Below are 27,204 nucleotides of genomic sequence, written 5' to 3'. Positions count from 1 at the left end.
AATGATCATTTGAAAGAAGATTACTGATTTTCCCATGTGCTGGTGATTCTAACTTTTTCAAAAAAGTGAGAAAATGAATGACCTGCTAAACTGAAAATTGCTCCTCTTTAAAAACAGAAGTCATATAAACTTTTGGGTCTGATATGTCCAAGAGAATGCAGCTTTACAAACATTTTTTTGAATAACATGCAGTAATCGCTAACAAACAGGAGAGGTCACTGTTGCACTGTTGTTTTTGTTAAGCCTCCTCCCAGGTGGAAAAAGATGGACTATGCTTCACTTTATTGCTGTTAACAGAAGGACATGCCACGTTTAGAGGTCGAGGCCACCTACATAACAGCACCACAAGACCCGGGGGAGCTGACTCACGGACACATCAAAGCTGAGCAGAACTGAATACACCTGTCACGAGGTGCTGAAACAAACCCATGCAGTGGGAATATGGCTGTTTTACATCATATCAACATCATATCAACCGAAGTCTCACTGTCATTTAATTTAAAGAACTAAATAAAACAAACAAAATGCATTCAAATCCACTCAGGTTGAGGTCTGGACTTTGACTGGGTTATTGCAACATCTTGTTTCTTTTGTTTTTTAACTATTCTGTTGCAGACTTACTGCTGTATTTGGGATCATTGTCCTGTTGCATAATCCAGTTTAGGCCAAGCTCTAGCTGTTGGACAGATGGCCTCGCATCTGACTCTAGGGGAGTTTGTGGTTGACTCAATGACTTCAAGGTGCACAAGCCCTTTGACTGCAAAACAAGCCCAAATCATTGCCAGTCCACCACCGTGCTTAAGAGATGAGTTGAGGTGTTTATGCTGATATGCACCCAGTCTTGTGGGTTGTTCAGATGCAACTTGACAAACCTAAGCTGTACTGCGATGTTCTTTTCACCTCCAAACAAGCGACACTTGTCCTGTCTTTTTCTAATTGTGACCTTTAACATTTAACATACTAACTGACGCTTGTAGAGTCTGAGATGTAGCTCATGGGTTTTTGCACCTTAATGCTCTAGACCAGCAAACTGCCAAAACATTGGCGTTTATAAAAGTGCTCACACTTATTGATGATCAATTAATCGAGTCCATTTAATTTTAATTTTATAGAGGGTTGTAGTCTATACTACTTGGTTTTTCACAGAACTGTGAAAACTTTCTTGCTCTGTGTAGATTATTTTTAATTCTCATCTTTATCACTCCACCCACCCTCACCAACCTGAAAACCACGTCTATCTGTGCACATTCGCGAGAGGGTTAATGTAAAGTATTTCAACAAGAAAACAGATATTTATGTACGACTCTTTTCACTGTTGCTTATTAAGCAGTTCTTACTTTCTGTTTTTAAGAGAGGCTATCAATCGTCTGCTGTGGATGAGAAGGGCAGACATTGCTGCAAGCGGAACAAAATAAGGACTGGTAACACAAGACTTTTCAAAATGTTGATTGATGACAGTAAGGTTTTGAAGATGTAAAATAGCTAGGTAAGAGTGTTTTGTGGGTGATTTATCTATTTTTTTTTAAATGTCTCTTTTTGCAAGCATAAGCAGCCACTGTATTAATAGCAGAAGGTGGAAACAATGCAAAGTCTAAATCAGGAATGTCAAACTCATTTTGCATCATAGGCCACATAAGGTGACTTTAATCTTAAGTGGGCCGGACCCATAAAAAACATGATAAATGTGTGAAATTACAGAAAAGGTTCCAGCAGTTATTTTTCCCAGACTGTCTTATAATTATAAAATATAAAGTTTTCATTTTCACAGAAAATGTCCTTTTTTTTGGACTCAGTGTAAGAAGTGAAGTATATATGTGGTATGAATCCAACTGAAGGGAGAAGGTATAATTTGAAAAGCTGTAAAACATGAAAATACAATTAAAAGTTCACATTTTCTAAAGCTGTCCTGTCTTGGCCTTGCCGATTTTGGCCTTATGTATGACACCCCTGATCTAAATGGACATCAAACATACAATACCCAGTTTATAAAATAAATTTAAGGGTTTTTTTCTTATCTGTTTTCACTAATATTGCATAATCTAAATAATATCACTCTTAAGTGGTTGCTACAAAGCCTTGCGGTCCACCCACTCAGGCTGAAGTCCCCGCCCACAGCTAGCTGCAGTATCCAGCAGTGTCTCCTTCTTAAACATGTCACTTCTATTCAGGTTCAATATCAGATGCTCGCTCCCGGAGCCCTGGGCACCAGCAATGGCAGTAGTGACGCCTTTGTATAAGTTTATTTTTGATTCATACCGCCTGGCGTGAGTCACGACAGGGCCCACTACTTGAGAATACATGCCTCTCGGGAGGGAAACCTTTGCTTATGATAATGGATGGGTAAAGATGAAACAATTACCAAATTCAACTCAGATTTAAGCGAAATTATTTCAGATTCCTCTCTGTAATCATAACTGACAGGGAGTAATTATTTAAAAATACATAAAAATTAGATCTTACGTCCCAATTGCAGCTCTTTGAATCTGCTTAAGGGTCGAAAAGTTGAGATCCGTGGCCGGCTTTTGTTGACCTAATGACTGATAAGTCATCGAGCTCCTTCAACCAAACGCTAGATGGCGCAACAGACTCTACTCCGTGCTGAAAACATCCACGGCTTCTTTTTCGTGCTGGAGCCAGAGGCCTCAAGTAAACTCAAGTGAGTGGAGATATGAGAAGCAGGCTCCTCTCTGTTTGTTGTTTGCACTTCTCATCTCAGCGTCCTAAAATTCTCTTCAGCTGTCAAATGACTGAAAATGGTGGGTAACGCCAGACTTCAGACTAATCTGATGTTCTTTCTCCCTTTCAAAATAAAACAAGTGACAAAATACAAGTTAATTGAAATAATGACATACAAAAGCCTGTGTCCAACACAAACATCCACGCACACATGTACAGCTACAGAATAATTGTTTTCAGTGCCCTGCTCACCTGACGTCACAAAACGCTCAGAAGATGCATTTTTTTTGTGCGTTATGTTTAAATACAGATTTTGCTCATATGCTCGTATTCTTATCTCTCATAAAACCTTGCAAGATTTATGGGCTTAGACACGGGGAGGGGGAAGGGGTGACACTTGCAGAGGGGGATCTTCATTTTCATGTTTGGAGTCGAGAGAGCAAGCAAGAAATACGAGAGAGAGAGACACGGAGAGAAAGAGAGAGAGGGGGGAAGAGAGAGAGAGAGAGAGACTCAAGTCTAATACCGCCGAAGACCACGCGCTACAGAAGACGGATGAAGGCACGCGACATGTCTCAAGGATTCAGGTAAGTTTTGACACACCAGGAAAAAAAACATGTTTGAATGTGCATGGTGTTTGTAGCAGAATGGGAAACATGGATTGATTAAAGGTGACAATAAGAACATGTCATGTCATGCTTCCTATTATAAAGGTAACAGCTTAGTTTGTTTATCATTATTATTATTATTATTATTATTATTATTATTATTATTATTATTATTCATTTAAACCGAGAGGTACCTTAGGCTGGACGACGGATAATAATAATATGTTTATATGTATATCGTCTATCTTGTAGGCTTCCTCGTATTAAACTCACATAGATGCCGATTCGTATAATAGTTTCTATTGTTCGGCTTTCATTAGAAATTAGATGAGTCAAATCGTGAAGAATGCGTCTGTGAGGGGATGACGAGTGCAGGCAGTAGTCCCAAAGACGTCCTTGTAACGTGTTTGGAAAGCGCGCTGTCCACGGTCCTGAAATCGGCAGCCTGCCTGATCTTGTGGATGGCAGAGCCAGCATCCGCACAAAATAGCAAGCGATCATTTGCAATGAAAACACCGTATTGTCTGAGAGGTTTTGAAGTAACGGACTGTCTCCGCACGTGTTAAATAGATGTAGAGGCTTGGCAGACCAGACAGTAGTACTGTTGAACCACTGTTGGCCATAGACCAGCTGGGTGTCCGTTTTGAATGCCTTGCTCAATGGCATCTCGCATCTGGTGGTTGATAATAGCGGGATAAGGAGGGCTGCCAGCTGTAGGAATGTGAAGCAGGGCGTTGATGTAAAGGAGCATGCGTGCTTAGTCAACTCTTTATACATAAACGTTTGGCACATCTGTCCTCGTTTCTCCTAGCTTGCACGTCACAGCAGTTTGTCTTGTTTCCCCGCAGGTGTGCGTGGATGCCTCCCAGGTGTCGTGCTCGCAGGTCATGGATGGGATAAGCGTGGAAGTACTGGCAGACAGCAGATGATATGCCTGCACAGTTGGCACGGCTCACGCGATGTGGCGCAACATGGCACGCGTAAAGATGGGTCTCTTAGCTCTCCTGTGTCTCCCCGCGTGTTTCTTTCGGGTTCTCGTGCTCTCCCACAGCAGCAGCATCTATGAGCGGTCGGTGGTCCCACGCGCTGTTTCCCGCTCCGTGGCTCGCATGGACGGAGACGTGATCATCGGCGCGCTCTTCTCCGTCCACCACCAGCCGTCTGCTGAGAAGGTGGCCGAGCGGAAGTGCGGGGACGTGCGCGAGCAGTACGGCATACAGAGGGTCGAGGCCATGTTCCACACTTTGGACCGAATTAACGCCGACCCCAACCTGCTCCCCAACATCAGCCTTGGCTGTGAGATCCGGGACTCCTGCTGGCACTCGTCTGTCGCCCTGGAGCAGAGCATCGAGTTCATCCGGGACTCCCTCATCTCCATCCGGGATGATAAGGACGGGTCCAAATGGTGCATTGACGGTACCCCATCCAACCAGCCACCACCTACCAAGAAACCTATCGCTGGTGTGATCGGACCCGGATCCAGCTCTGTGGCTATTCAGGTGCAAAACCTGTTGCAGCTTTTCAACATCCCGCAGATTGCCTACTCTGCCACCAGCATCGACCTGAGTGACAAGACTTTGTTCAAGTACTTCCTGAGGGTCGTTCCTTCAGACACCCTTCAGGCTCGGGCCATGCTGGACATTGTGAAGCATTACAACTGGACCTATGTGTCTGCAGTGCACACTGAGGGTGAGAGCCTATTACTGCTCATCTCTAACATCACCACAACAGTAGAATAATTCACCCATAGTCTCGCAGTCTATTAGTGGACAACATAGTGAAGCATCACAGCAATGCTGTAATTGATCACAGAGTTTGGAGCTTGACAGTGACACATGTCCAGCTTTTGTATAAGATGTTGTGCCAATCCTGGGTGTTTGATTGTCCAAGTGTGAAGGGCTACTACATATATTTTTATATTTATATTTAAAAATAGCTTCACGAGTATGTTTTTTTTTAAATTCAAGGTAGCTGGTCTAAGACATTTGATTACTATTTTACTTCTCTTTGAATATCACATTGCACCTTCCTGACAGTCTCTAACTTTTTTGGCAAATACATCCACATCTCTGTAATAAGTGTAGACCCTCATTAGTTTGGAGGGTTGTGTTGGCCTCACGTACAGCAAAGCATCTCATATATACTAAAACAGAATTATGGGTGCCTTGCTCGCAAAAAAACAAACAAACAAACATGCACGACTGTGTAAGGTGACTACATATCGGACCGTCTGTTTTTTTTTTTTCTTCATATTGGCATGATGTTACAGTATTGGGATCCAAAGCTGGACTTTCTCATCAGTGTTATTAAAGTCATCATTACAAGTTGAAAAAGTAGAAATCTAGCAGGACCTTTATTAACATTAAAAATGTAGGTGTTCTTGTGGAAATTTTAAACTGTTAAGTGTGAAGGGTGAGACTGGACTGAAAAATGACGTTAGTTCTTAAAATTCCTCTCAGTGCATATAAATTAAAATGAATATCATGTCTCACACAGCGGGCTCACTTTTGTCTCAAGAAGTCTTACCAGTGCATTATGGCAGAGACGGGAGGTAAAAAGGAGTGACAGGTTGGGAAGACAAAGTAATTACTGTGACATGAATTATGTCCAAGGGTTTTCATTAAAGTCTTGGTGAACACACAGTCATCGACTGTGCGCCCAAATTATGAGTGACAGGCTACATTACCCAGGATCCCCCCTGAGGAACTGCATACTCATGGGGAGTGTAAAACATCTTTGGAAAGTCCTATTATAGTCAGGTGTTGCAGATGGGCTTTGACACAGGTTGCTATCAGATAGATGAAGATAGGGAGTTAGGGAGGTGTAGTACCTGGAGGCACATCTAGGTGGCGTCAGCTGTCTGACCTTCAATGTACCTACAGCAGGATCCTGTGGGACTGAAGTCATAATTTAAGAGTGATGAGAGCACAGTCAGGGGAGGGTGAATTTCATTGCATACGGCATCACTTTTTCAGTTATTATTACAGTAATCTACTTTTGCACAATATAAACTTTTAAGATTTAATTAACTGTAGGCATTCTATCTTTTAGTTTATTCAGACTTAATATATTTTGCCTTATGCCGACCGTACTCGACCTTTGAGAAGTCCAGTGTAAATCCACTAATTTGTTTTGAGCTATCTTTATTTATCTCTGAAACTGTGGTCACGACTGTCTTAAGCCCACGAGTTCCTACTCCCTGCCACCTTATTCAAGTTATAATTGCAGCTTGTTGCCAGTAGCAACAGCTAGGGCTGTGAAATTGCATAAATTACCTGTCCCGATTATCATCTGTCTGGTTGCAATGCTCCGAGTGGGTTTTTGGTGGTCATTGTCAAAAGGCCTGTCAACTAATGCACCACCACCCACCTGTCTCACAGCTGAGATGGAAAGAGTAAAATAATTGGATATCATTATTTCCATTTACCAGTGGAAGAATGAAACGAGGCAATTGAAAATATCATCAAAGGGCTATCGGAAAACCAACACGTGGCCACATTGTGTCAGAATAAATGCTTTAGTGTGATGCCTGTGTCAGCTGCTGTCTTCCTCGCTCTGTAAAGCCATGCCATGCACAGACAGAATACTTTTTCTCCATCACCCATGTTTGGGGGGGGACGGGGGTGGGGGCAGTGAAGCCAATCACACAGCCAAATGTTTACACATTTTTATTTAAAGGTGCTTTTAATTCCCTTTTGATAACAAACACAATCAAATGCAAGTTGGTGTTCCTGCATGCACAGCTGATTGACTTGTCTGTACAATCCAGGTATCTTGCTAAAGATCCGTTGGCTTCATCCGAAATCCAGCTCTTGACGCATTAGTCAAGAAAAGTAGTTCACATGAAAATAGAAGATTTAGGCTCAGCAGCTTTGCCGTGCTCTTGATTGGGATAGCATGCTGTTAAGCAAGGACAACGATCTTCACCCCTCTTGGCTATGATTGCAATCACTAGCCGGCCGACTCTCACACTCATTATCAGTGGATCAGAGCTTCAACTCGGTCAGGGCTTGTTACAGTGAACAACTGGTGGGAGGGGTGGGGGGTGGGGTGCTTTAAACACTTGTTGTCCATCAGCACAATAATTAGAGATGTGTGGTTAAAAGCAATTACTCATATTTAATGATGCCAGTGTGTTATTGCATATAAAAAGGCATGCAATGCAAAACACCAAGATGTGGATTGTATCCCAATCACAGATGAAAGCTTCATCTTTTAAGCTCTCAATGACTGAAAATGGACCCATCATTAAGAAATGGGATTACAAGACACTGAAGATACATTTTATTGGACGCCATTTAAAATTTCGTTATTCTCACTGTCTCTTTTGTTGCGTCACCTGCAGGAAACTATGGGGAGAGTGGCATGGAGGCTTTCAAGGAGCTGGCTTCTCAAGAAGGCTTGTGCATTGCTCACTCGGACAAGATCTACAGTAACGCAGGGGAGAAACATTATGACCGCCTTTTGAGGAAATTACGGGAGCGACTACCCAAAGCTCGTGTGGTGGTGTGTTTCTGCGAGGGCATGACTGTCCGAGGTCTGCTGATGGCCATGAGGCGGCTCGAGGTTTATGGAGAGTTCCTCCTTGTTGGCAGGTGTGTGGGTATTTTAAATTTTTTTGCCTTTTATTGAACAATTTAGAGCCTGCCTTTGGAAGGCTGCGAGATGCTGCGTTGTCCTCCTGATGTGCATGTCGCCAAGGCAACTGAGAAGAATTAGACCACATACCAATAGCACTGAATAGAAATGTTCTCCAACAATGAATAATTGGCATTTCTGTTGCCAAAAAAGCTGCAAACAATGCCTCAAGTCCATTCTCTCCGTGTCCATGCTTCGTCATATTTGTCTTTATTTTAAGGCAGTAGCAGTCATTTCTTATATTCAAATGTGATTATACATGAAGCTCATACTGAATCCAGCTTCTTTATAAGAATTGATCCCTTTTATTATTACACATCCTCCTCGGATATTCACCCAGTCCTTTCTTTTCCATATTTCTTCTCTTCCTTACTGTCTCTGTCATTTCTGGTGGTGGCTTAGTCACTGGAAAAGGGCAAGTAGAGTTGTCTCACACACTAGTATAGTGTCACATTACACCATGAAATCATCCTCAAGGAACATTCACAGTTGTCAATAAAAGTCACAGCGTATTTGATGCTAATTTTCAGTTTATTCCTGCAGCATCTTTCACTCTTCATTTCAGAGAAGGAAGAGGTTTTTGGCACTTCTCTATTGTAGACTATTTCAGCCATATGCACAGTACTGTTAATATGTATTTTGATACATATGGCAAAACATATCCACCTTAAATGTAATATTTTACATATACCGTTAAGTTACTTAAATGGCTAAATGGCTGGCTAAGGAAACCTGTGCTCACAGAGTCCTTACTGATGATGATGATGATTAGACTGCTGAGGATGACTTTGTAGCTGAATCCTGAATGAATGCAAATCAAACTCATAAGCCTAGTAAAACCAATACAGTACAGTGACTTCCTTCATTTTTGTATGTTCACTCATATCAAAATCTTGGTCATAGTCCAGGTAATTCTCACAGAATAAAACTGTTATTGTTCTACACTTATAAAAATGTACGAACCAATTCAACACTGGATGTTAAATGGGTTAATTGCACGTGAAAATCCTTTTGCAGTTAACAACTATTGGCTCTTTGTTTGTTGCATGCTCTTGTCACAAACTCTGCAACGCACATTTAATGTGGAATCAAAGCTCTGTGCATGAAACATGTTTTAAAGGAGGACTCAATGTGCATTTCGGTGTTTACCTCACACGTGTCAGTCAGCAGCTGAAGTTTAAAAATGGACTTGTGTGTTCTGTTATATTTGTTGACATCAGTAAACTCGTCCTCTTAACTAGATGGTGGTTTTCATTACAGAGTAGTGTGTTTAGACAGAATCACTTCCTCTTTATTACCATTGATGTTCAAGTGTTGCATCAGTTTCAACTGAAGCCGATAAGGTGCAATAGCATACAGTTTTTTCTGTCAACAAGTATAATTATAATAACTGTTTATTGTACACATATCAGTCTAATATAAGTTTTGTTTGTGTAGCCAAAGCCTCACCTTTCATTGTTTTAGACCCCAGCTGCTTCAACATGGTGAATTGAAACACTGTGTTAGTGGATTTCCATGGACACTGTTTGTTCTGGTGCTGAGAACCACTTTACAAGGGAGGGAAGTTAAAAATATTTAAGATACATTCTATACTTCTGTTGGTCTTTTCATGACAATTTTCCCTTTATTACTTAGCAGTATGTAGAAAGCTAAAGAAAAAGGTGATAAGTAGCAGGAGAATGATATGAAGTAAAGCTCTGATTGACTTGCAAATGAATTTGGGACAAACTGTTGATGGCATTTGCACTCATGTGGTATGATCACTAACCACTTACTTATCAGGTGCCCTCTATTACAAGTTGTCACCAAGAAAAATGCTTATCTTTAAACTTTAAGTTGTCTTTAGGTTGTGAATAAAAAAACTGCTGTTGCATTAGATAAAATCTGTCAGTGACTGTTTGCCGAATCTAATTCTCTTGCACACACTTAAAGATTTGCTGGTGTGATTAGAGCATTTGTTTCCTGTCATTGCCATTGGCAACAAAGACGCCTTTCTGACTTCCTGTTCCATGTTTCGCCTCGGTATATGAAGAGAAGACACGTGGTGCTCTCATCAGGAGCGTCTCTTTTGATTGAATATGCCATGTTCAATGCACACATGCATATTTAGGTTCATAGCAGAGGATGGCACTCTTTCTTTTTTTACAAGCCTTTTAAATTATCTATTATAATGACACTCTGGGATCGGCTGCATTGCTTCCCATATCTTTACTCTTCTCTTTCCTCCATAGGAGATGGGAAAAGTGTGTCTTTTTTTAGCTTCTGTGAAAGTCTCGATGGGCAGAAGAAATGCTTCTGGGTCAAAGAGAGAGAGAGACAGAGAGAGATGGAGAGAGTGAGGGCCAACACATGCAAAGCCATGTGTGTGCATGAATGAAGCTGGCACACAGGTATTAGCTTATCAAAGAGAAGCTTGTTTTCGTAGTTTATGCTTTCACCTCTGAGGAAGCTTTTACGAGCTGCGTGTGCGTCTGTTTATGTTTGTGCTTTTTTTGTGTGTGCATGTGTGCGAGTTCTAATAAAAGTGGTAATCTACCACAAAAAGCAAAAAGGGCCCAGTGAAAAGAAAAGAAAAGAAATAAAGAAGTCCTCTGCACATTTTAGATGACTTTGCATGCCGTGATCAATTTTTTGGCACTATGCAATATGTGGGAAAGTAGGTCACTTGTAATGAAGAGCTGACAATAACTCAGCGCACTGTTTTAGTCTTACAGTCCCGCATTGTTTGTAGTGGCAGCAGGTAGCTGATTTCAGTGGAAAGAGCCACAAAAAACCCAGTACCAGCACCAAATGGTAGGCAGACAAAGTTAACAAGTGGCTTTTAAACATAACTGAGGACAAAAACATGACAAATGTTGCTCCATGCCTGCTGGGTGTGTAAATAAACATCTCATAATATCAAGTTAAACCTGGTAATATGGTAATAATCTTCTTTCTGCCTTATATACTGAGACACCAGTTCAAGAAGAACCGAACACGATTTATTGAGATACAGAATTCAATTAATCTATTTGGCGATTACACACTTTACATCCACTCCACATAGCAGAACGTAATCCTGGTGATAGGAATTAGGACAGATCTGAGTGACCACGGTGGGAGGAGGTGGGTTGAGCGGACAAAAGCATGAAAGGGACGGTGACCGATGAGCTGTGAGATTTTAAGCACGTGGAGTGGTGACTGACTGGTTCGAAGAAGGTGGACAAAAAGATGATTCAACTAGTGTCAGCATTGGTGTCAACATTGAGTTTGACAGCATGGGAAAGCGGAAGTGGTGTAAATAATAGACGAACGACCGAACACCCAGGAAAGCAGGCAGATAAGTGATTGCAATCCTTCCTTATTGAACTTCCTCATTAGCTTCAGTAACCAGTCAAAAAAGCTTCTCTGTATTACCGCAAAAACGTCCTTCACATGGTCTACACCACGGAAGTTCATTCAAGGTCTCAAGTTCAACTATATCTCCCTAAAATCACCACAAAATGCTTAATATCAGAAAAGTTAAAACAGACCATAGCCAGGAATAATATCAGCAACAGTCAGGATGGAATAGAAGCGTAATTTTCTTTCAAAATCACACAGGCACACTTGAGGCTTTCACTGCTTTTTTTCACCAAAATAATAAAACTTCCAAATACTGTCCTCATCAGGCCAATCAGTGTACTAATTAAAATCTAAGTGCGAGTAAAAAGCATTACACTTCATCACAATTATCCTATTGTTTTTGTGGTAAGGGTACATCTGAGAATATTTGAGTGTAAAATATGACACCAATTTAACATAGTTGGTGTATTTTTTTTAAGGATAATGAAGCAAAACCAGTGAGGCAGATACTGCGGCCAATTTCTTTTGAAACTTTATGCACGTCCCCATTTCATTTTACTTGGCATTAAAAACAATAAAGGAGTGTAAGTGGTGCACCGGACCGAAATGTTTGCAGTGTTCAAAAGCAGGGAACGCTGCGGTTTTCTTTTCCTTGTCTCGTGTTTTACGGTGATCACAGAGCACCACAGAAGCAGACACAAACACAATACCGCAGTGGCTGCATAAACTACAAGTGGGCATTCGGGGATGTTTGAATCTGAGAGCCTTTGTTGTTCTGTGCAGCTAACCTGCTCTTCAGACGAGGGCCAGGTGTGGCGACGTGCTCGACCCACTTCATCCCTTATCTGCGGTCGCTGCTCTGCATTACTTCCACACTTTACATCCACTCCACTCTCGTATTGTCAGTCAGAGGGCCTCTTGTTTTTCTCTCTCTGTTGTCAATCATGATTTTGCCAATCATTTGCTTCTATTACTTTGTTGCTGCAGGCATATGTTACACACACACATTGCATAAAGAGACAATATTTATTCCATCCATATATTCTGTCAGGGAGCTGCCAAGACACAGTGGCAACATAGATTATCTACTTCATTCCAATCAAGAAAACACTGATGTCCATCTTCTTGTTGTGTTTCAAGTACATTTCAAATTTTTTCTCTTCTATTAGGTAATAATATGTTCCGCAGAAGATGAGACAGAGTGAAACGTAAAAGCATAAGCAAAGCATGAAGAAAAGAGTAAGTGTAACTTAGTCAGACGTTTATGGAGACACATAGGGGAGGAGAAGAAGAAGAGGTAACAAACTGAAACGTTAGAGGGAACAGGCTGTGTTAGTTTATTATCATAATACTGCGACCGGTCCAGTTTTTTGTTGCTTCTCAGTAGTTTGAGTAATTCCTCTCATTTTTGATCTCACAGGGAAAACAGCAGCATCATTTACTCAAATCTATGTTAAACAAAAGACTCCTTGGACGTTGGCAAGTAAATTAACAAAGTGACAAATGAATTAATCTAATTTGGATGTATCATTGTACACTGAACCTTTCTATCCAGTCCCATATATTTAAAAGCTCCGGGAAATTCTGATGGAACTGCAAGTCTGCAGCTGAGTCACGTACACCTCTTGTCTAACTCGAGAACAGGCTCTCTTAACTTTTAATGTGCACAGTGCCCGCTTTCAAAAACACGGAAAAAATGAACCATCATGTAATGGAAACTCTCATCAGTACATCTGAAAATGTAGACTTTTATGTAAGCTGTAACTTCCACAATCAAAAACATGATTCTGCACCCTCAAAAGTCATAACTTTTATTAAACGCACCTAAAAAACATCAAATCAAAGTTTAATTTATTTAAAAAATCATTAAGGAAAATGTGCTTGGTATAGTCAGAATGGATATCAAAGCAAGTAAATTTGTAAATTTCTATTATGTAACGTTTTACATTGTCCATACATAACAAAATTACATGGAAAATATACCTTTAATTAAATTAGTTAGTCAGGAATTTGCTGTAAAAATACTGGAAATTGCTTTTTCACAATAGAGCTGAACCCTAAAGATTACAAAGGCATAATAGGTGAAAACGGGGGAAATATTAGAAGTAAAATAATTGAGTAAGGGATTAAAGTCAATATATTCAAAATAAAGTTGAAGTACTAATTTCAGAGTAATGTCTAATTACAGAATAAAGATGACATTCCTTTATAAAAAGCCTTGTGCTGGTGGGTTCATCATATTTTATACTTTAAAACTGGTTTTATTAACAAGCAAATTGCTTCTTTTTCAGGACATTAGTGGCCTGAGTGGCCTCATCGATGTTTAAATCTTTGTGTAGTACAGGGAGGCTAGGTTGCATCATAATGCACAATAGGACACTTGTTCAAGTTGTTTAGGCGTGAAGGTGTAGCGCTTAGGTAGGTGACACATAGATTAGTCCAATAAACTGCAGCCACGTGACACTGACTTCACTGGTTTTAGCTTCTGTGTTGTGCAAACTGAAGCTGACTTCACTTTATTCTTTAGAAAGCATGCCAGCCCTGATCTTAAAGGTGGATTTTACTCTCACAAGTACAACGTTTTTCCTAAAATTTCAACTTTATTCTCAAAATGTGACAAAAAGACATCCTTGTCTTTTTCAGATACTGGTACATTTTACACAGAGTGATATATAATATATTGAGTTATATTTTACACTCGGATCAGCATAATGGCAGCCAAACAGCTGACAGTGTTTTACTGTAAAGCTTGTATTCCGTATAACACAGCAGCATGTTTCGCAGGATTTGTTGCAGATTGCAGATGTGACAGAAATGCATCATTAACGAATCTGACAGCGTAGTGAGTGTGTGTGTTTGTGTGCCGTGTGTGTTTAACTGAGGGCTCCTCGGGGCCAACACCATTAGACTCTCTCACAGTCTCAGGAAACCTCTGAATCTGGAATGTTAATTTCAGTTCAGCTCTGTCTGCTGAGCTGTAGTTTCTGAAATGTTCGAAAGCTGGATGCACATTTACTGTACGGTGTCATTATCATTGCCTCTAAAGTCTCTTCCCCAGTAGGCTTACCGTGCTTGGTTTCTGAATGGCAGCATGGAGTGCATCCACCTACTCATTTGCCTGCCTGCTTGCTCTCTTGCAATTAGCATCATTCGTTTTCTCTCTCCCGCTAATGCTGCTTGAATGCTGTTATTACTAAACATCATTTGCATAAGCTGCTTTTCCACATGTAACGCTCATTTCTGTCCCTGTCTTACAAACGCAGTTTTGGTCCTGGTCCCATTTTGACTGCTCACTTCTTGTTTGTGTTTTATTCCTGACAAAATGGACACTGACACAGGAATGCGGATGTTCTGCCTCTGCAATAGCTTGGCACCGGTCATTAACGCAGTATGACTGCATCTTTTGAGACGGCACTGAGGTGCGAAGAAAGCTGCAAGCCCGTATTGTGTGCGTCACATGCATTTCTGCATTTGCCTGTCCTGTTCCATTTTCTGTAATAAGGGGACGCTGAGCCGGAATAAATGAAATGTTTAAGGCAGGAATGAGAGACAGAGAGACAGAGAGACTGAGAGAGAGGAGTTGTGGTGGGACACATTTAGAGGCTTTTTTCCATCATCTCTAAGGCTCTCATCTCCTCCCCATCTCAGGAAGGAAAGCGTGGAGGATGTGGAATTTTGCCTATTGACTTCTTCTTGCGAGTAATTTGGCAAATTGCAGGGCTTCAGCAAAGAGCGATGTTATCTCTGGCAATATAGCACTGAAAACACCGCCAAAATAAACGGGTATATTTGCCATCCAGAACTGTAGATTCGGAAAGGTTTAGGGCTAAATTTCTGATTTATTCTGCTTGGGCGTAACCCATAATAGCTCTCACTGAGTCAAATCTTTAAAAAAAATATATGCAAGGTAAAGGAAACTCTTTGGATATCAAGTTTAAGGAGTTAAAATCTTTTTTTCCCCATTTGGTGATGGTTTCAAACTTAAATCCAACACTTCAGAAGAGTGCTTTTCATGTACTGCGTTAGTGTTTTCACCATCTCAGATTCTCCTCTTTATTGGTGATGCGCTTCATGTTTGCTTTCAAGCAGCAGCTTCCTTTTGTTAGACATCCAGTTTGCAGCAAAGTCGTGACTGATAAATCAGTTCTGAATGCAAAGATTCGAGATAGAGAGCGAAGGTGTGGAAGGCAACACGAGGCCTGGCGAGATCCTCAGTCTGTGACGTGACCCTCTTTTTTGTGACCACCCCCTGCTCTAAGGAAAGTTTAGTTTCATGAATTAAGGGCAGTATGTTTGTTTGTTAGGAGAATAGGGCTTACAGTACCGCTGGAACAAAAGGCTCGTGCGCTGCTTGTGCTGCAGTCGCCATGGAGATTTTGTTTGGCCTCGAGATGGAGTTGGTATGATCGTCTCGCTGCAGATCTGTCACTCAGTCTGTCAGCGGGGGCTCCACAGAATACAGCACAATAGTCCCTTCTCAGAAAATACGGCTGACATCTGAAAAATTCCTCCCAGCAACAACAGTAACAAAGATGGTAATTATAAGATAAGAAAACATTGGCGATGATCATTCAGTAATGGAGCCTGGCTCGCGAACACTTGTGGCTCCGAAAGTATATTCAAGTTGATTCAGAATTCACGATTACATCTGTTTGTGTTCCACTGTGCAAGGGAGCACAATGAGCTACATTTGAATATTTATAACACGCCTCTGATGTTAATTGAAAGCAGCCACACTTTGTCAAGGACATCTCCCTCTCTGCAATTGAAGCCCGGTGCTCCCAAAGTGCACAGCGACGGGTGAATGACATTGGAGCGATCAAAAATAGCACTCGGGCTTTGCATCTGGACACAGTTGTCAGATCCAGATTAGTAGAAGCTTTCTGCTGCAGACAGCTAACAGTGGACCAAGAGAGTAGCGAAAGATGCCATAGAAAATCTGAACCTCCACTCAAAACATCACAGAAAAAAGAAAAGCAATCAATAGCAATGTTTTTACAACCGTTTGCAATTTAAATAGCAAATATTGTTTTTCCAGCCTTTTAGAATCGCTGCCAGTCGGACCGCCTCAAGTGTTGGACGGTTTCTCAGATGAAATAAGCGACTGGAATTTATCATCCTGGGCTCTGAGTGATTCTCATGTAACGCCGGATAGTGCTCGCCCCCAACCCCGGCTGGGTAAAGCAGCGGGCTGAGTAAAAAGAGAGGCAATCGGCAGTGAATTGAAAAAAGAAAAGAAGAAAAAAATCAATGATGTAATGTTTTTACCTAAAAGGCCTTTGTGAAGCAAATGGATCCAGACCTACCTCGCTGGCTTAGCTTCCCATAACATATAAATATTTATTACTTTTACAGTATTTCTTTTCTCGTGGGCAGTTAATATAATACAAAACCATCCCCATAAAATAGTGTATTATGTAAATAAACATTACGTAAGGCTACAGTTTGTCTTTAGGAGAGAATGAGGTTTTTTGCCCTTTCTGTTAACATTTAAAGCAAAAATATTGCATTATTAGATTTTTGGGTACATGTGGCATCATGATAGTCATTATAGTTTTCTAACATGTTACTTGTACAGTTGTACAAGAAAGATCTCAAACTTACACCTTAATCAAAATGATACTGGTTAATAAGTATTTAGTTATATAGTAATAATGTAACAAAATATGCTGAGAATGGAAAGAAAAACATCTAAAAGAGCATTCTCCTCACACTTTAATAGAAATTCTGCATTAACTTAATCAAGTATTCATAAAATATCATTGAGATTTTTGTGATGAGATTTTTTATTGAACTGACATGTCTTGGCAGTAAAAAGCAAACGCTATTTTTTCCCAGCAGTGTTTCCTGTCATTGTGGAGGACAGTGATCTCCCAACTCAAACTGGAGCATGCTGAATAAATAAAAGCAGCCTGGATAGGCTTTAAAGGCTTCCCAGCAAACCCAGGGCCTCTGCGTCTTGCTGTTATACCGCCAAGTAGCTAACAAGCCACCACCACTTCTGTTTTAACTCAGAAGAACGCAGATTGAGAGAAATAAGAGAAAAGGAGGAGAATGGAAGAGCGGGGAGACGGAATTTGGTAGACAGAGGATTAGTGCTTAGCTAAGAAGACCGGCGTTGGTGTGACGAGATCTTCATCCGCCTGAACAGTTTCAAATTAATCAAGAGTGTTGTGGGATCGGGATGAAGATGGAGAACTGAGACCTGAAAAAGAAGCAAAGATAGCAGCATTGAAAATGTCAAAAACATTTAATTAAATACTGCTCTTAAGAAAATATATGAGACAATTTTTTTATTTATTGGAATATTTTAATTCATTATGTTTTTACTCAGTTCACGAAGTCATATGTTCACCTTATAACATGCGATGCTTGTGTTTTTGTTCAGGTGAGGTTTGTAATAGAAATGCGGTATTATGCTGTCAGTCGCCATAACAAAAGTGGTCCTTGTAACGATAATAAGCTGCTGGGTTATTTGTAACGTCTCTGCATGCGTTTTTATGGTATGGTGTGGTGGTATGTTATTAGCCTGTATGTCCATCGGTTGTCCTTGAGTTTAGAAATTGTAAAGAGTTTAATGAATAGCTGTTATTTACAGGCTGAGACGCTTGGGTGCAGTTCATTTCATCAGTTTTCATTTCATTTAGTAGTCTTGAGGTTTTTGGTTGCAGGAGTAGTATACGACAGTATATACTAGTTCTCCAGTAAGTTCTCCAGCACTTCTGAAGGGCTTTCAAAGTTTTTCTTTGGACGTTGGCTTCTTTATGACTTGAAGGACATTCAAAATGCTTTGAATGTCCTTCAAGAAGCCTGAAGAACAATTCCTGAAAACTATTCAAAGAAATGACACGAAAGTTTGCCTAGGAGAGTTCAGGCTGTGCTGAAGAACAAAGGTGGTCATACAAACTACTTACTCACAAGCTCATTAAAATTAGACAAATATGACAAAGTATATTTTTGGCTTTCCGTGTTTTTCTGATTCAATACACCTTTGTACCATTTCCCATTTTCAAACCCAAAGAAATGAGGCATCGTAAATAATTCTACTGTTTTGAATACTAAGCACAAAAATTGCATTCACTTGTATGTAGATCACTAAATTTAACTGGAGAATGTGCAAAAAGATAAATGACACCAAAATAAGGTATAAAAGAGAAACAGTATGAGGTTTAAGCCTTGAAAGTGAGAACTTTTGTCCATCATCCTCTACTACACCTTAAAGGGCTATTAGGGTGGAGAAATGGTATAGATTAGGGTTAGTGTAAGGCAAGCATTTAGATTAGCTTGGAAATGCAATATGCCCATAAACACAAATGTACAATGATGATGATGAAACATTAAACAGACAATTTTATTTACTTTTATTACTTTTAGAGCAGATAAACGTTGGCGTTTAAAATTTCTGCGAATGACAGGCAGACAGATTAAAAGTTTTTTTTTCTATTAACTAACTGAACTTTTTGTACAGAGCAATTAGGAAACTCTTGACTCCCCTATCCTCCCCTTCTTCTTTTTAAAGTAACTCTTCTCATTCATCCTCCAGGGGAAACAGTGCATGTGATTAAATCTCTGCCCTGCCAATTAATTCATGGCTTCATAAATATACAAATGTGCTATCAAACTAGAACTAGATCATCCGGCAGAGTGAATGGAGCTCTCGGTCTGCTCTCTGTTGTGTACACTTCTATTAATTATACAGCTGTTGACACACTGTGCTCCTCTAAACAATGCCACACATCATCGAGCCTTAGTATGTTATCAAAATGCGCTCGTCTTAATGCTAAGCATATGGCGTTGAAGGGATAGCAGCTTGCTGACTTTAATTGCCGAGATAAATACCGACTTAGATTTATTAGATTTCAGTAGATTTATTTGGAAAGTATAGAATAAAGCTGAAGGGAAATTTTATTCTTTTATTCTAAAAGCTTTTATTGATCTGTGAATGTAGACATACACTCATGGACCACACGATAGAGCGGTGTTTATCAAGTCCTGCCTATAAGATGAGCATCAGTGTAATCTTATACCACTATAACACTGTGAAACCTCTAAGGCATCTTAATTTTAGATCCTACAGCATTTTTCAAATCATTATCTCGATTTTTTCCGAGTCTGGCTTCCTGTCAGATTTAAAATTTAGCTCCAAATTCTTTTAATTACTTTTACATAACATCATAACTGATCCAATATAGAAAATCGGTAGCTTATTTTGCCATAATCAATGACTTTGAAATCAAATCTTAAGCCCAGTGCTTTCATGCCCAGTTTGTTCTAATTCTTTAACAAATCATGGATTTGGATTAATATTTCTTGGACAGGTTTCCAGTGGCTGTTTTGTAAAGAGACAAAAAGAGATACATGAATAAAGATTCACATCATAAATGCTTAAAATCATCATAATTCTATTTACAGTGTTGTCCATGGTTCATCTTCAGTTCTTTTCTTACCTTGCACACGCTTCAGCCATGAAGGTAGGAGATCAGAATTCACCCATATGATCACCTCCGAAAGAGTCACATGGATCACTTTTGGTTGGTGAAATAGAGGCTTTTCAGGTGTTATTATTAATATTATTTCAGTGTTCGTTCTTACTGGCGCTCAGTGGGAAAACTGCAAAAGTAACGCTCTTGAACAGCAGTGACTCCTTAATCTGCTTAAACAGGTGTTCCTGTAGTATATCTAACCCAGGTTATGTAATAATGGGCCTTCCGATATGCGGTGTGAACATTGAGGTGACATTAAATCAGATTTGATCCCATTAGGCATCCCTCTGGTGGCCCGAGAGTTTTGATGAGCTGTTTGGAGCCCTGCCAGACGACGCCACCCTGAGAGAGGCGAGCGAGAAAAGAGAATGTCATTTCACCTCATCACAAACTCCACTGTGAGAAACAGTCGAGCATGTCTTCTGTGCGTTGTGCATTATTCATGTCGCGTGTTGAACAGCACTTCTGTCTCTCCATCTATCTCTTCTTCTACGCCCGTCCTGTCTTTTTATCCGCGAACAGTCGGCTTTTCTCTGGCATAAAACCTGAAGTGTACTGACCACATTAGGGCGCATTAAATGCAGTTAGCCTGCAACATATGTGTGACTCGGAACATCGAAATGGAAATATGCAGGCTAGTGTATGAGTCTTTGTGCCTCTCCCTGTACTACATGTACTGAAATGGAGGGTTAAGGGACAAGGACTGTATTCACTTAGACTAAATGAAGTAAATGTGACCAGGACTAATGCAGTTCACGTTTCTCCAACTCTTGACTTAATTACGAGGAAGAAAAGGATGACTCAGCTGAATTATGCTCTCCAAATATACGGCAGAAAATACTGTAAACATTTTAACATATTAGGCAAATATATCCTGCTGTAGTTACCCACATAAAACAAATGTTATGTTGTGATTTTATACTGCAGTAATTTTGCCCACTCACAATTACCTAACACTGTTGCTGTCTTTAGCAATATTAGCTGCATGCAGCAGAGGATTATTTAATGAATCTTGGAGAACAACATTCATTACAAGCTATGAAAAAAATGCTCAACAAAGCATACCTTTGTCAACCTATCATGCATTGCAATATGTCAATACAAGCTCACAAATCCATAAATTGATATCAAATTGATTAATTAATTATGCAAATATGCAAACCTGTTCTTCCTAGATACACCACTCTGGCTAAAGCATGCTTAAATGGCACTGATTGAGCTGTTCTTAAGCAAAAAGAAAAATGACCAATGATTACAACCATTTAAAGTCAGATATGGAGCCAAACAAGATGAGAAAAGCTTTTCTTACTATTTTTTTTTTTTTACATTTACATTTTCCTAAAGCTGCTGAATTGGAATCCATCCATCCATCTTCTTATGCTCATCCATTTCAGGGTCGCGGTGCTGGAGACTAGCCCAGCTGTCTTTGGGTGAGAGGTGGGAGTACACCTTGGACAGGTTGTCAGTCTATCACGGGGCTCACACATGGAGACAGCCAACCATTCACGCTCACATTCACACCTACAGCCAATTTAGAATTGACAGTTAACCTGACATGCATGTTTTTGGACTTTGGGAGGAAGCTGGAGTAAAAGGAGGGAACGCACGCAGTCATGGGGAGAAAAGTCCACAAAGAAGGCTTTCAACTAGCCCGTGCTTTCAAACCCTGGACCTTCTTGTTGTGTTTCAACATCAGGCTTTGGAATGGAGTGCTGTAATGTACAGTACTTCTGGAGGTTTCTTGCCTAAAAATAAACACTGAAAGTAACCTACAAACCTACAGCATGCGCATTATTGCAAAGATGGTACTGAGGAATATTAGCACAATATTAAATTATTACCTATCATTGAATATAGCTTATTTATCTTCTCATTTCACGTCTTATATAGACTGGCACTATTATACCCTTTTCTTATTTGAGCCTTCTTGCCCAAGACTGGGCCGGCTTTTTGGACGGGACCATTTATCCAACCCAGAACTCTCAGAACTGTTTGGATTGTGTTGTAAGAAAAGAAAACCCCGAAGCCTCTGCAGCAGGTGATTAAAGCAGAACATCGCCAGTACTCATCGACTGAGCATCAGCGACATCGCCAAGGTGCAGGGCTCAAATTATATTAAAAGACAATATCCAGGCCAGTCACAGCCTGTTCACCCTTCTGCTGTTTGGCAAGCAGTACAAAAGAATTAGTATCAGACTTCGACACGCTATTTTCCCTTAGGCTGTGAAACTTGGGAACGCATCTTGCGCAAGCAACAACAACAGTTAGTTATTTATTCATTAAGTTTTAATTGTTTTTTTTTTATCCCCTGGACTACGAATTTTGTAATTCAAGAGCATACACCCATTGCACAATGCTTTATCATACTGTGCATATAAAATGCCTTTTATTTTTATCAGTATGGTTATACATCACCTGGTGCTGAATGTGCCAGTTGAGTATTCATAGGATTGATTAATTAATTGATTATCATTCCATCATAATTCTTTGAGTTTCCAGCTCCTGGTCAGGAAGTTGATGATGGTGTGGTTTTCTTTTAGGACACAAAGCCTGTAGAGAGGTGATGGGATCAAAAGGTTGGACATTAGGGTCAGCTGGAGCTACTTTAACGACGTCTGGACTACGTGAGGTTTATTTTTAGGATGTTTTTTTAGTTTCCTGCAGGCTGAAGGAACCCACATGGATTTTACCATGAGAAGGGTGGAATAGCTCAACCATAAATTCTCACAAATTAGTTTCAATGTCTCCTTTTTCTTGACTGGCAGTAATTGTTGAGGAAAAGGTCATAGACTTCGACCTGCACCTACACGAACATGCACACGTCCTTATCCATCACCCAGAGCATCCTGTGTGTGAGGTGCCTAATTGGTTCCACGGTGAATCATATCTAATTGGCGTGTAGCTGTCTATAGCGAAGGTATGTTGAGGCAGTAGACTGAATCCCACATAAAAGTGTAGAAGAGTGTAAAAGAGAGTAAAATCTGAAGAGCAGTGCTGCTGGAAGCTTTCAATAGGACAGAGAGAAAGAGCAAGTTCATTGTGGTGTTATTTATCTGTTAATTTGTTTTTTCAGTGTCCCCATCACTGTGTTTTCCATCTCTCTTAGAGCCCAAATCAAATTAGCTCAGTAGGCTAGAAATTCTCGCGCAGAGGGTTACAAAAGTAAACAAACAGGCAAGCTGACTTGATTGTGTAAAGTCTGCATTTATTGTTGAGGCACTATTGCTGAGATGATTACGGTCTTCTTAAACTGAGGTTTGCTGCAGGGGACGTGAGATAAGTTCCCAAGCCGCCATGCTAATTTAGCACTGCACAAGAGCCGAGGCTGCAGTCTACCTACTTGTGATGGAATATTATTTAAATAAAAGCAACGCCTGACTTAAAGTTTTGACTTGTGCTATGATACTCTTCTGTCATCGTTTTTGCTTTGTTAAAGGATACTTATTCTACAGCCCAAGCAGAGAAATCCATAAGATTTGGACCACTGCTGAAGTTTAGCGCTGCTTTGTTGCTAGTTAGGCCTCCAGTATTAATAGCATACCAGCCACCATGAGCCTCATATTTTTCTGTGTCTTTAAAAAAACTTTTATTAAGGTAATAAAAATGTACTTTGGCTCTGAGAGAAGTTTCATTGTTAAAAGTTAATGATGTGGACAGGGATAACAGTGATTTAGTACAGTGCTTCAGTTTAAAGATTTGGTGTAACTAATATCTTTGTGCGTGTGCTAAACACCTATCCTCTCCTGACTAATGTGATTATGATTAAAGGGAACAATCCGTCCTTTCGTACAGTGATGCTCAATTTACAGCCTGTAAGACAAATGAGTCCCACCACAGGATGACAGCTGGCCTGTCAACCACTTTCTAATTCATTTTAAAACACAGTCAGATACATCTGCAACTAAAATGCATGTACAGCCTTTGATCACAGTAAAATATTTCCTCACTATATTTGGAGGTATGGCTCTGTTTTGGGACCCCTCCACCTTCCCAGATACATACATGTAAAGCTTGAGCAGCAACGCGGCTTTTCATAAAAAACATAGCGGGCAACAGTAACAAAAGATACAGCGCTCATTGCTTCACATGTGATCGGAGAAGAAGAAGCTGGGGTGAAGATGTCCAGCAACTATAGGCAGGTTAAAGCAACTTAAATGCTTTTATGAGATTTCCCAGCTGGGTATTCATGGAGCACATGCAAAGGAATCAGCTGAGCCATCAGCTGATAGGGGCTGACATTAAGATCACCTGATCTGCTATGCCCTTTGACCTTGTGGCCTACCTGAACTAACCCTATGGTTGACTGATGATGTATGAGTTTGACGATTTATTTTATAGCCTTAATGTGAAACCTTCTACTAAGTTCATGTAGTTAATGTCAGTTGAAAGAAAAAGGACACTAAATTTTCCCTTATAATAACATTATTAATAATAGTTTATTTTTTTAATTAAATCAAATTAAATGTAACTTTTTTACTACTTGGTCTCTGACATCCATCCATTCAGCAAGTGTCTCAAACCCTCGTTGTTTACAGTGTGTTGAATGAATGAACAAAGCAGCTTTTGTTAACAGCTTTTTGGGTTTGTCAGTCTGAATTAGTAGTTGGGTACTAATTACAATATTCAAGAATCCTTTATAAAACAACTATGACAGTAACAAGCACAGAACATCATCATTGTCTAACAGTGCCTCTTATTATTATGACGTTTTGTCCTTCCTCGAATCTTCTTTATCTTGTACTCTTTTATTGTCCACCCTTTGACCATTAGATCATAGTCTCTTCTTTTTCTTCTGTCTGTCTGTAGCGACGGATGGGCAGACCGTTACGAAGTTGTGGAGGGTTATGAGCAGGAAGCAGAGGGAGGCATCACAATGAAGCTCCAATCAGAGGTGGTCAAGTCCTTTGACGACTATTACTTAAAGCTGCGTCTGGACAGCAATACCAGGAACCCCTGGTTCTCAGAGTTCTGGCAGTATCGTTTTCAGTGCCGCCTCCCAGGCCATCCCCAGGAAAAGAAGAACTACAAAAAAGTCTGCTCCGGTAGGACATAACAAAATATTCAAATTTCTGATGTTCATAAATAGGAGTGGATATTTTTTAAACAAATGACTAGTCACAGAGTTTAGTTTTTCAGGCACCGTCTTCTTTTCTTCTGACCAGAGGGTTAAATATGATCATGTATATGAGAGCAGAACTCATGAATATTAATAAAACCTGTGATTTGTTTTTTTCCCCCTGTGTTTTCCTCCATGAATATTCTCTCCATTTGCTCGCAAAAGGTGATCACGGTAAATTGTGTTCTTGACTTGTTGATAGCTTTTCAACCACAATTCAAAAACTGCTCCAAACAAATCCACCCTGCAGAATGGCATTTAGGCTCCTAAATTCAAATGATCAATAAAAATCAACTAGTGGTTTGTGATGACTTCTCAGAGCTGTAAGGTTATGGATGCTTTTCTACTTTGTATCACACATTTACAAACCTCATATGTTCCAAAGATCTTCGAGGTGGTAAGTGTATCTTTCTAGACACGGTTATTAAAACGGTATCTGTCTGAATTTCACCTGCACTTTGTTTGCATTTGACTCCTCCAAGACAGGATGAGTTTGACTGATGCTTTTTTAAACCTAGCGCTCTCTGTAATATCTGCGATTTAGTCAAATAAAGTAGATGGGTAGATGTCTTCATCCTGGCAGGCTTAGAGTGCGAAATTCATCAGTCAAACTCTGATGCAAAGCACTTGCTTGTTTGGTCTGTACGAGGAAAAGGAAAGAAAACAAAAGTTGACATATACGTTGGAAAGCTGCACAAAGGAATGGCTCACTCAGCACACGCTGCTGACACAAACACCTGAAAAATATGTTGTACGGTGAGAAGTTGCATCCCTTTTTCCCCCCACTGTGTGTGCATGTTGATGTCACAAGCAAAACATATCAGTATTTTAAATGCACTGTCAAAGGAGGCAACAATAAATGTAGTTTTGAAGAGATCTGTTTTTCCCCCCTTCTGCCAAACACTGTGACTGTGGGACAGTGCCTTTAGATGACTGAAGTACAACTTGCACAAACAGTCTGAGGATTTTTATCCCAGGCACTGGCTGTTCTCCTCATCTGTTTCCTATTGAGCTTTTGGGCATCATTGCTAATATATATTTTGTTGCTGCACAAAAAAAGAGTTGTCTTTGTTTCTCTATTCTTCATGTCTTCTTCGAATTTCATCATACTTCTAATGCTGTCATTCACACAGAGTAATAAATCTTTTAATACAGCAGCACAAAAATCTAGTTTAAGGAATAGTTGCAGGCATGCAAGATTTTTTTTTTAATCTGGTGCCCTTTGTTATCAAGGTTAAGAAGAGGGGAAGAGATTGACAGAACTAAAAAAAATGAATCGAGGTTAACACGGTGCTTCGATTTGTAGAGTTAATTTCTCTCTCTCTCTCTCTTTCTGCCTTGAAGCAGATTTTCTACACGTGCAGTTCAGAATTCTTGCGACTGTGTGACGACCTCTTCTTTCATCTCTAACAGGAAATGAAAGTCTGCAAGAGAACTATATGCAGGATAGTAAGATGGGCTTTGTCATCAATGCCATCTACGCCATGGCTCATGGCCTTCATGATATGCACAAGGAGCTATGTCCGGGACAGACAGGGCTCTGTGAGGCGATGGATCCCATTGATGGCAGCAAGCTTCTGGACTACCTGCTCAAAACATCCTTCAGAGGAGTCTCGGGAGAGGAGATTTATTTTGACGAAAATGGAGACACCCCAGGAAGGTAAGAGGATGAAAAAGCTAGTAAAAAATTAAGAAAAGCCAAGAAGTGAAAATAGAGATTTGATATCACCATCTGGGTCATAAAGTGCATTTCCCCTTCTCCCACTCTCCAACTCATTAGCACACACGTGTGTTCCAGTCTTGAGCATGAGAGGATGTAATTAGTCTGGACTGGAACAGATTTAGTGGATTGTCCACTGCGGCAGCCACTTTCATGTCTTTACAGTCCAACGCACAACATTTGACAGTCAGAAAACACAGCCGTGTCATTCCTCTGTCAGCTGGAGGTTAGGTGCAGCGCATCCTGGTTCAGTATGTAAGCAGTTTGTGGCTACAGATAAGAGGAAAGGTTTAAGCTGTGGAGTTGTTATCATTAAATTACCTTTCACTCTGATTCTCTCCTTTCCCACTCCCTCTCAAATCCTTCCCTTTCTCACTTAATAAGTGTGTTAATACGCAGTCCTCCATCTCTCCTCAAACATCCAGGTATGACATCATGAATTTACAGAGCGTGGGTGACGATCGCTATGACTACATAAACGTGGGGTCGTGGAGCGAGGGCATCTTGAGCATTGATGACAACAAACTGTGGATGAACAGCAGCGACGTGGTTCGCTCAGTCTGTAGTGAGCCCTGTTCCAAAGGACAGATAAAGGTAGGGATTCAGATCCGCCTTAAAGTTAATTCCCATACAAACTCA

At 40.3% G+C, this 27,204-nt stretch overlaps 1 protein-coding gene across 1 annotated transcript in view; it reads left to right on the top strand.

Moving 5' to 3' along the window:
- Positions 1 to 3,204: 3,204 nt before the first annotated feature.
- The window catches only part of grm1a (glutamate receptor, metabotropic 1a), a 33,566-nt gene continuing 9,566 nt past the window's right edge, over positions 3,205 to 27,204 (top strand). Inside the window, exons 1-6 of the mRNA XM_031727525.2 lie at positions 3,205 to 3,263; positions 4,133 to 4,973; positions 7,630 to 7,879; positions 24,536 to 24,771; positions 26,259 to 26,505; positions 26,991 to 27,159. Of these exons, the coding sequence (XP_031583385.2) occupies positions 4,244 to 4,973; positions 7,630 to 7,879; positions 24,536 to 24,771; positions 26,259 to 26,505; positions 26,991 to 27,159 (1,632 nt within the window). The 5' untranslated portion in view covers positions 3,205 to 3,263; positions 4,133 to 4,243. The remainder of the gene's footprint in view (positions 3,264 to 4,132; positions 4,974 to 7,629; positions 7,880 to 24,535; positions 24,772 to 26,258; positions 26,506 to 26,990; positions 27,160 to 27,204) is intronic.

Source organism: Oreochromis aureus, linkage group 15, assembly GCF_013358895.1.
Source record: "Oreochromis aureus strain Israel breed Guangdong linkage group 15, ZZ_aureus, whole genome shotgun sequence".
NCBI lineage: Eukaryota > Metazoa > Chordata > Actinopteri > Cichliformes > Cichlidae > Oreochromis > Oreochromis aureus.
The sequence above is the reverse complement of the archived record's forward strand: the minus strand, read 5'-3'. Positions and strand labels throughout refer to the sequence as shown.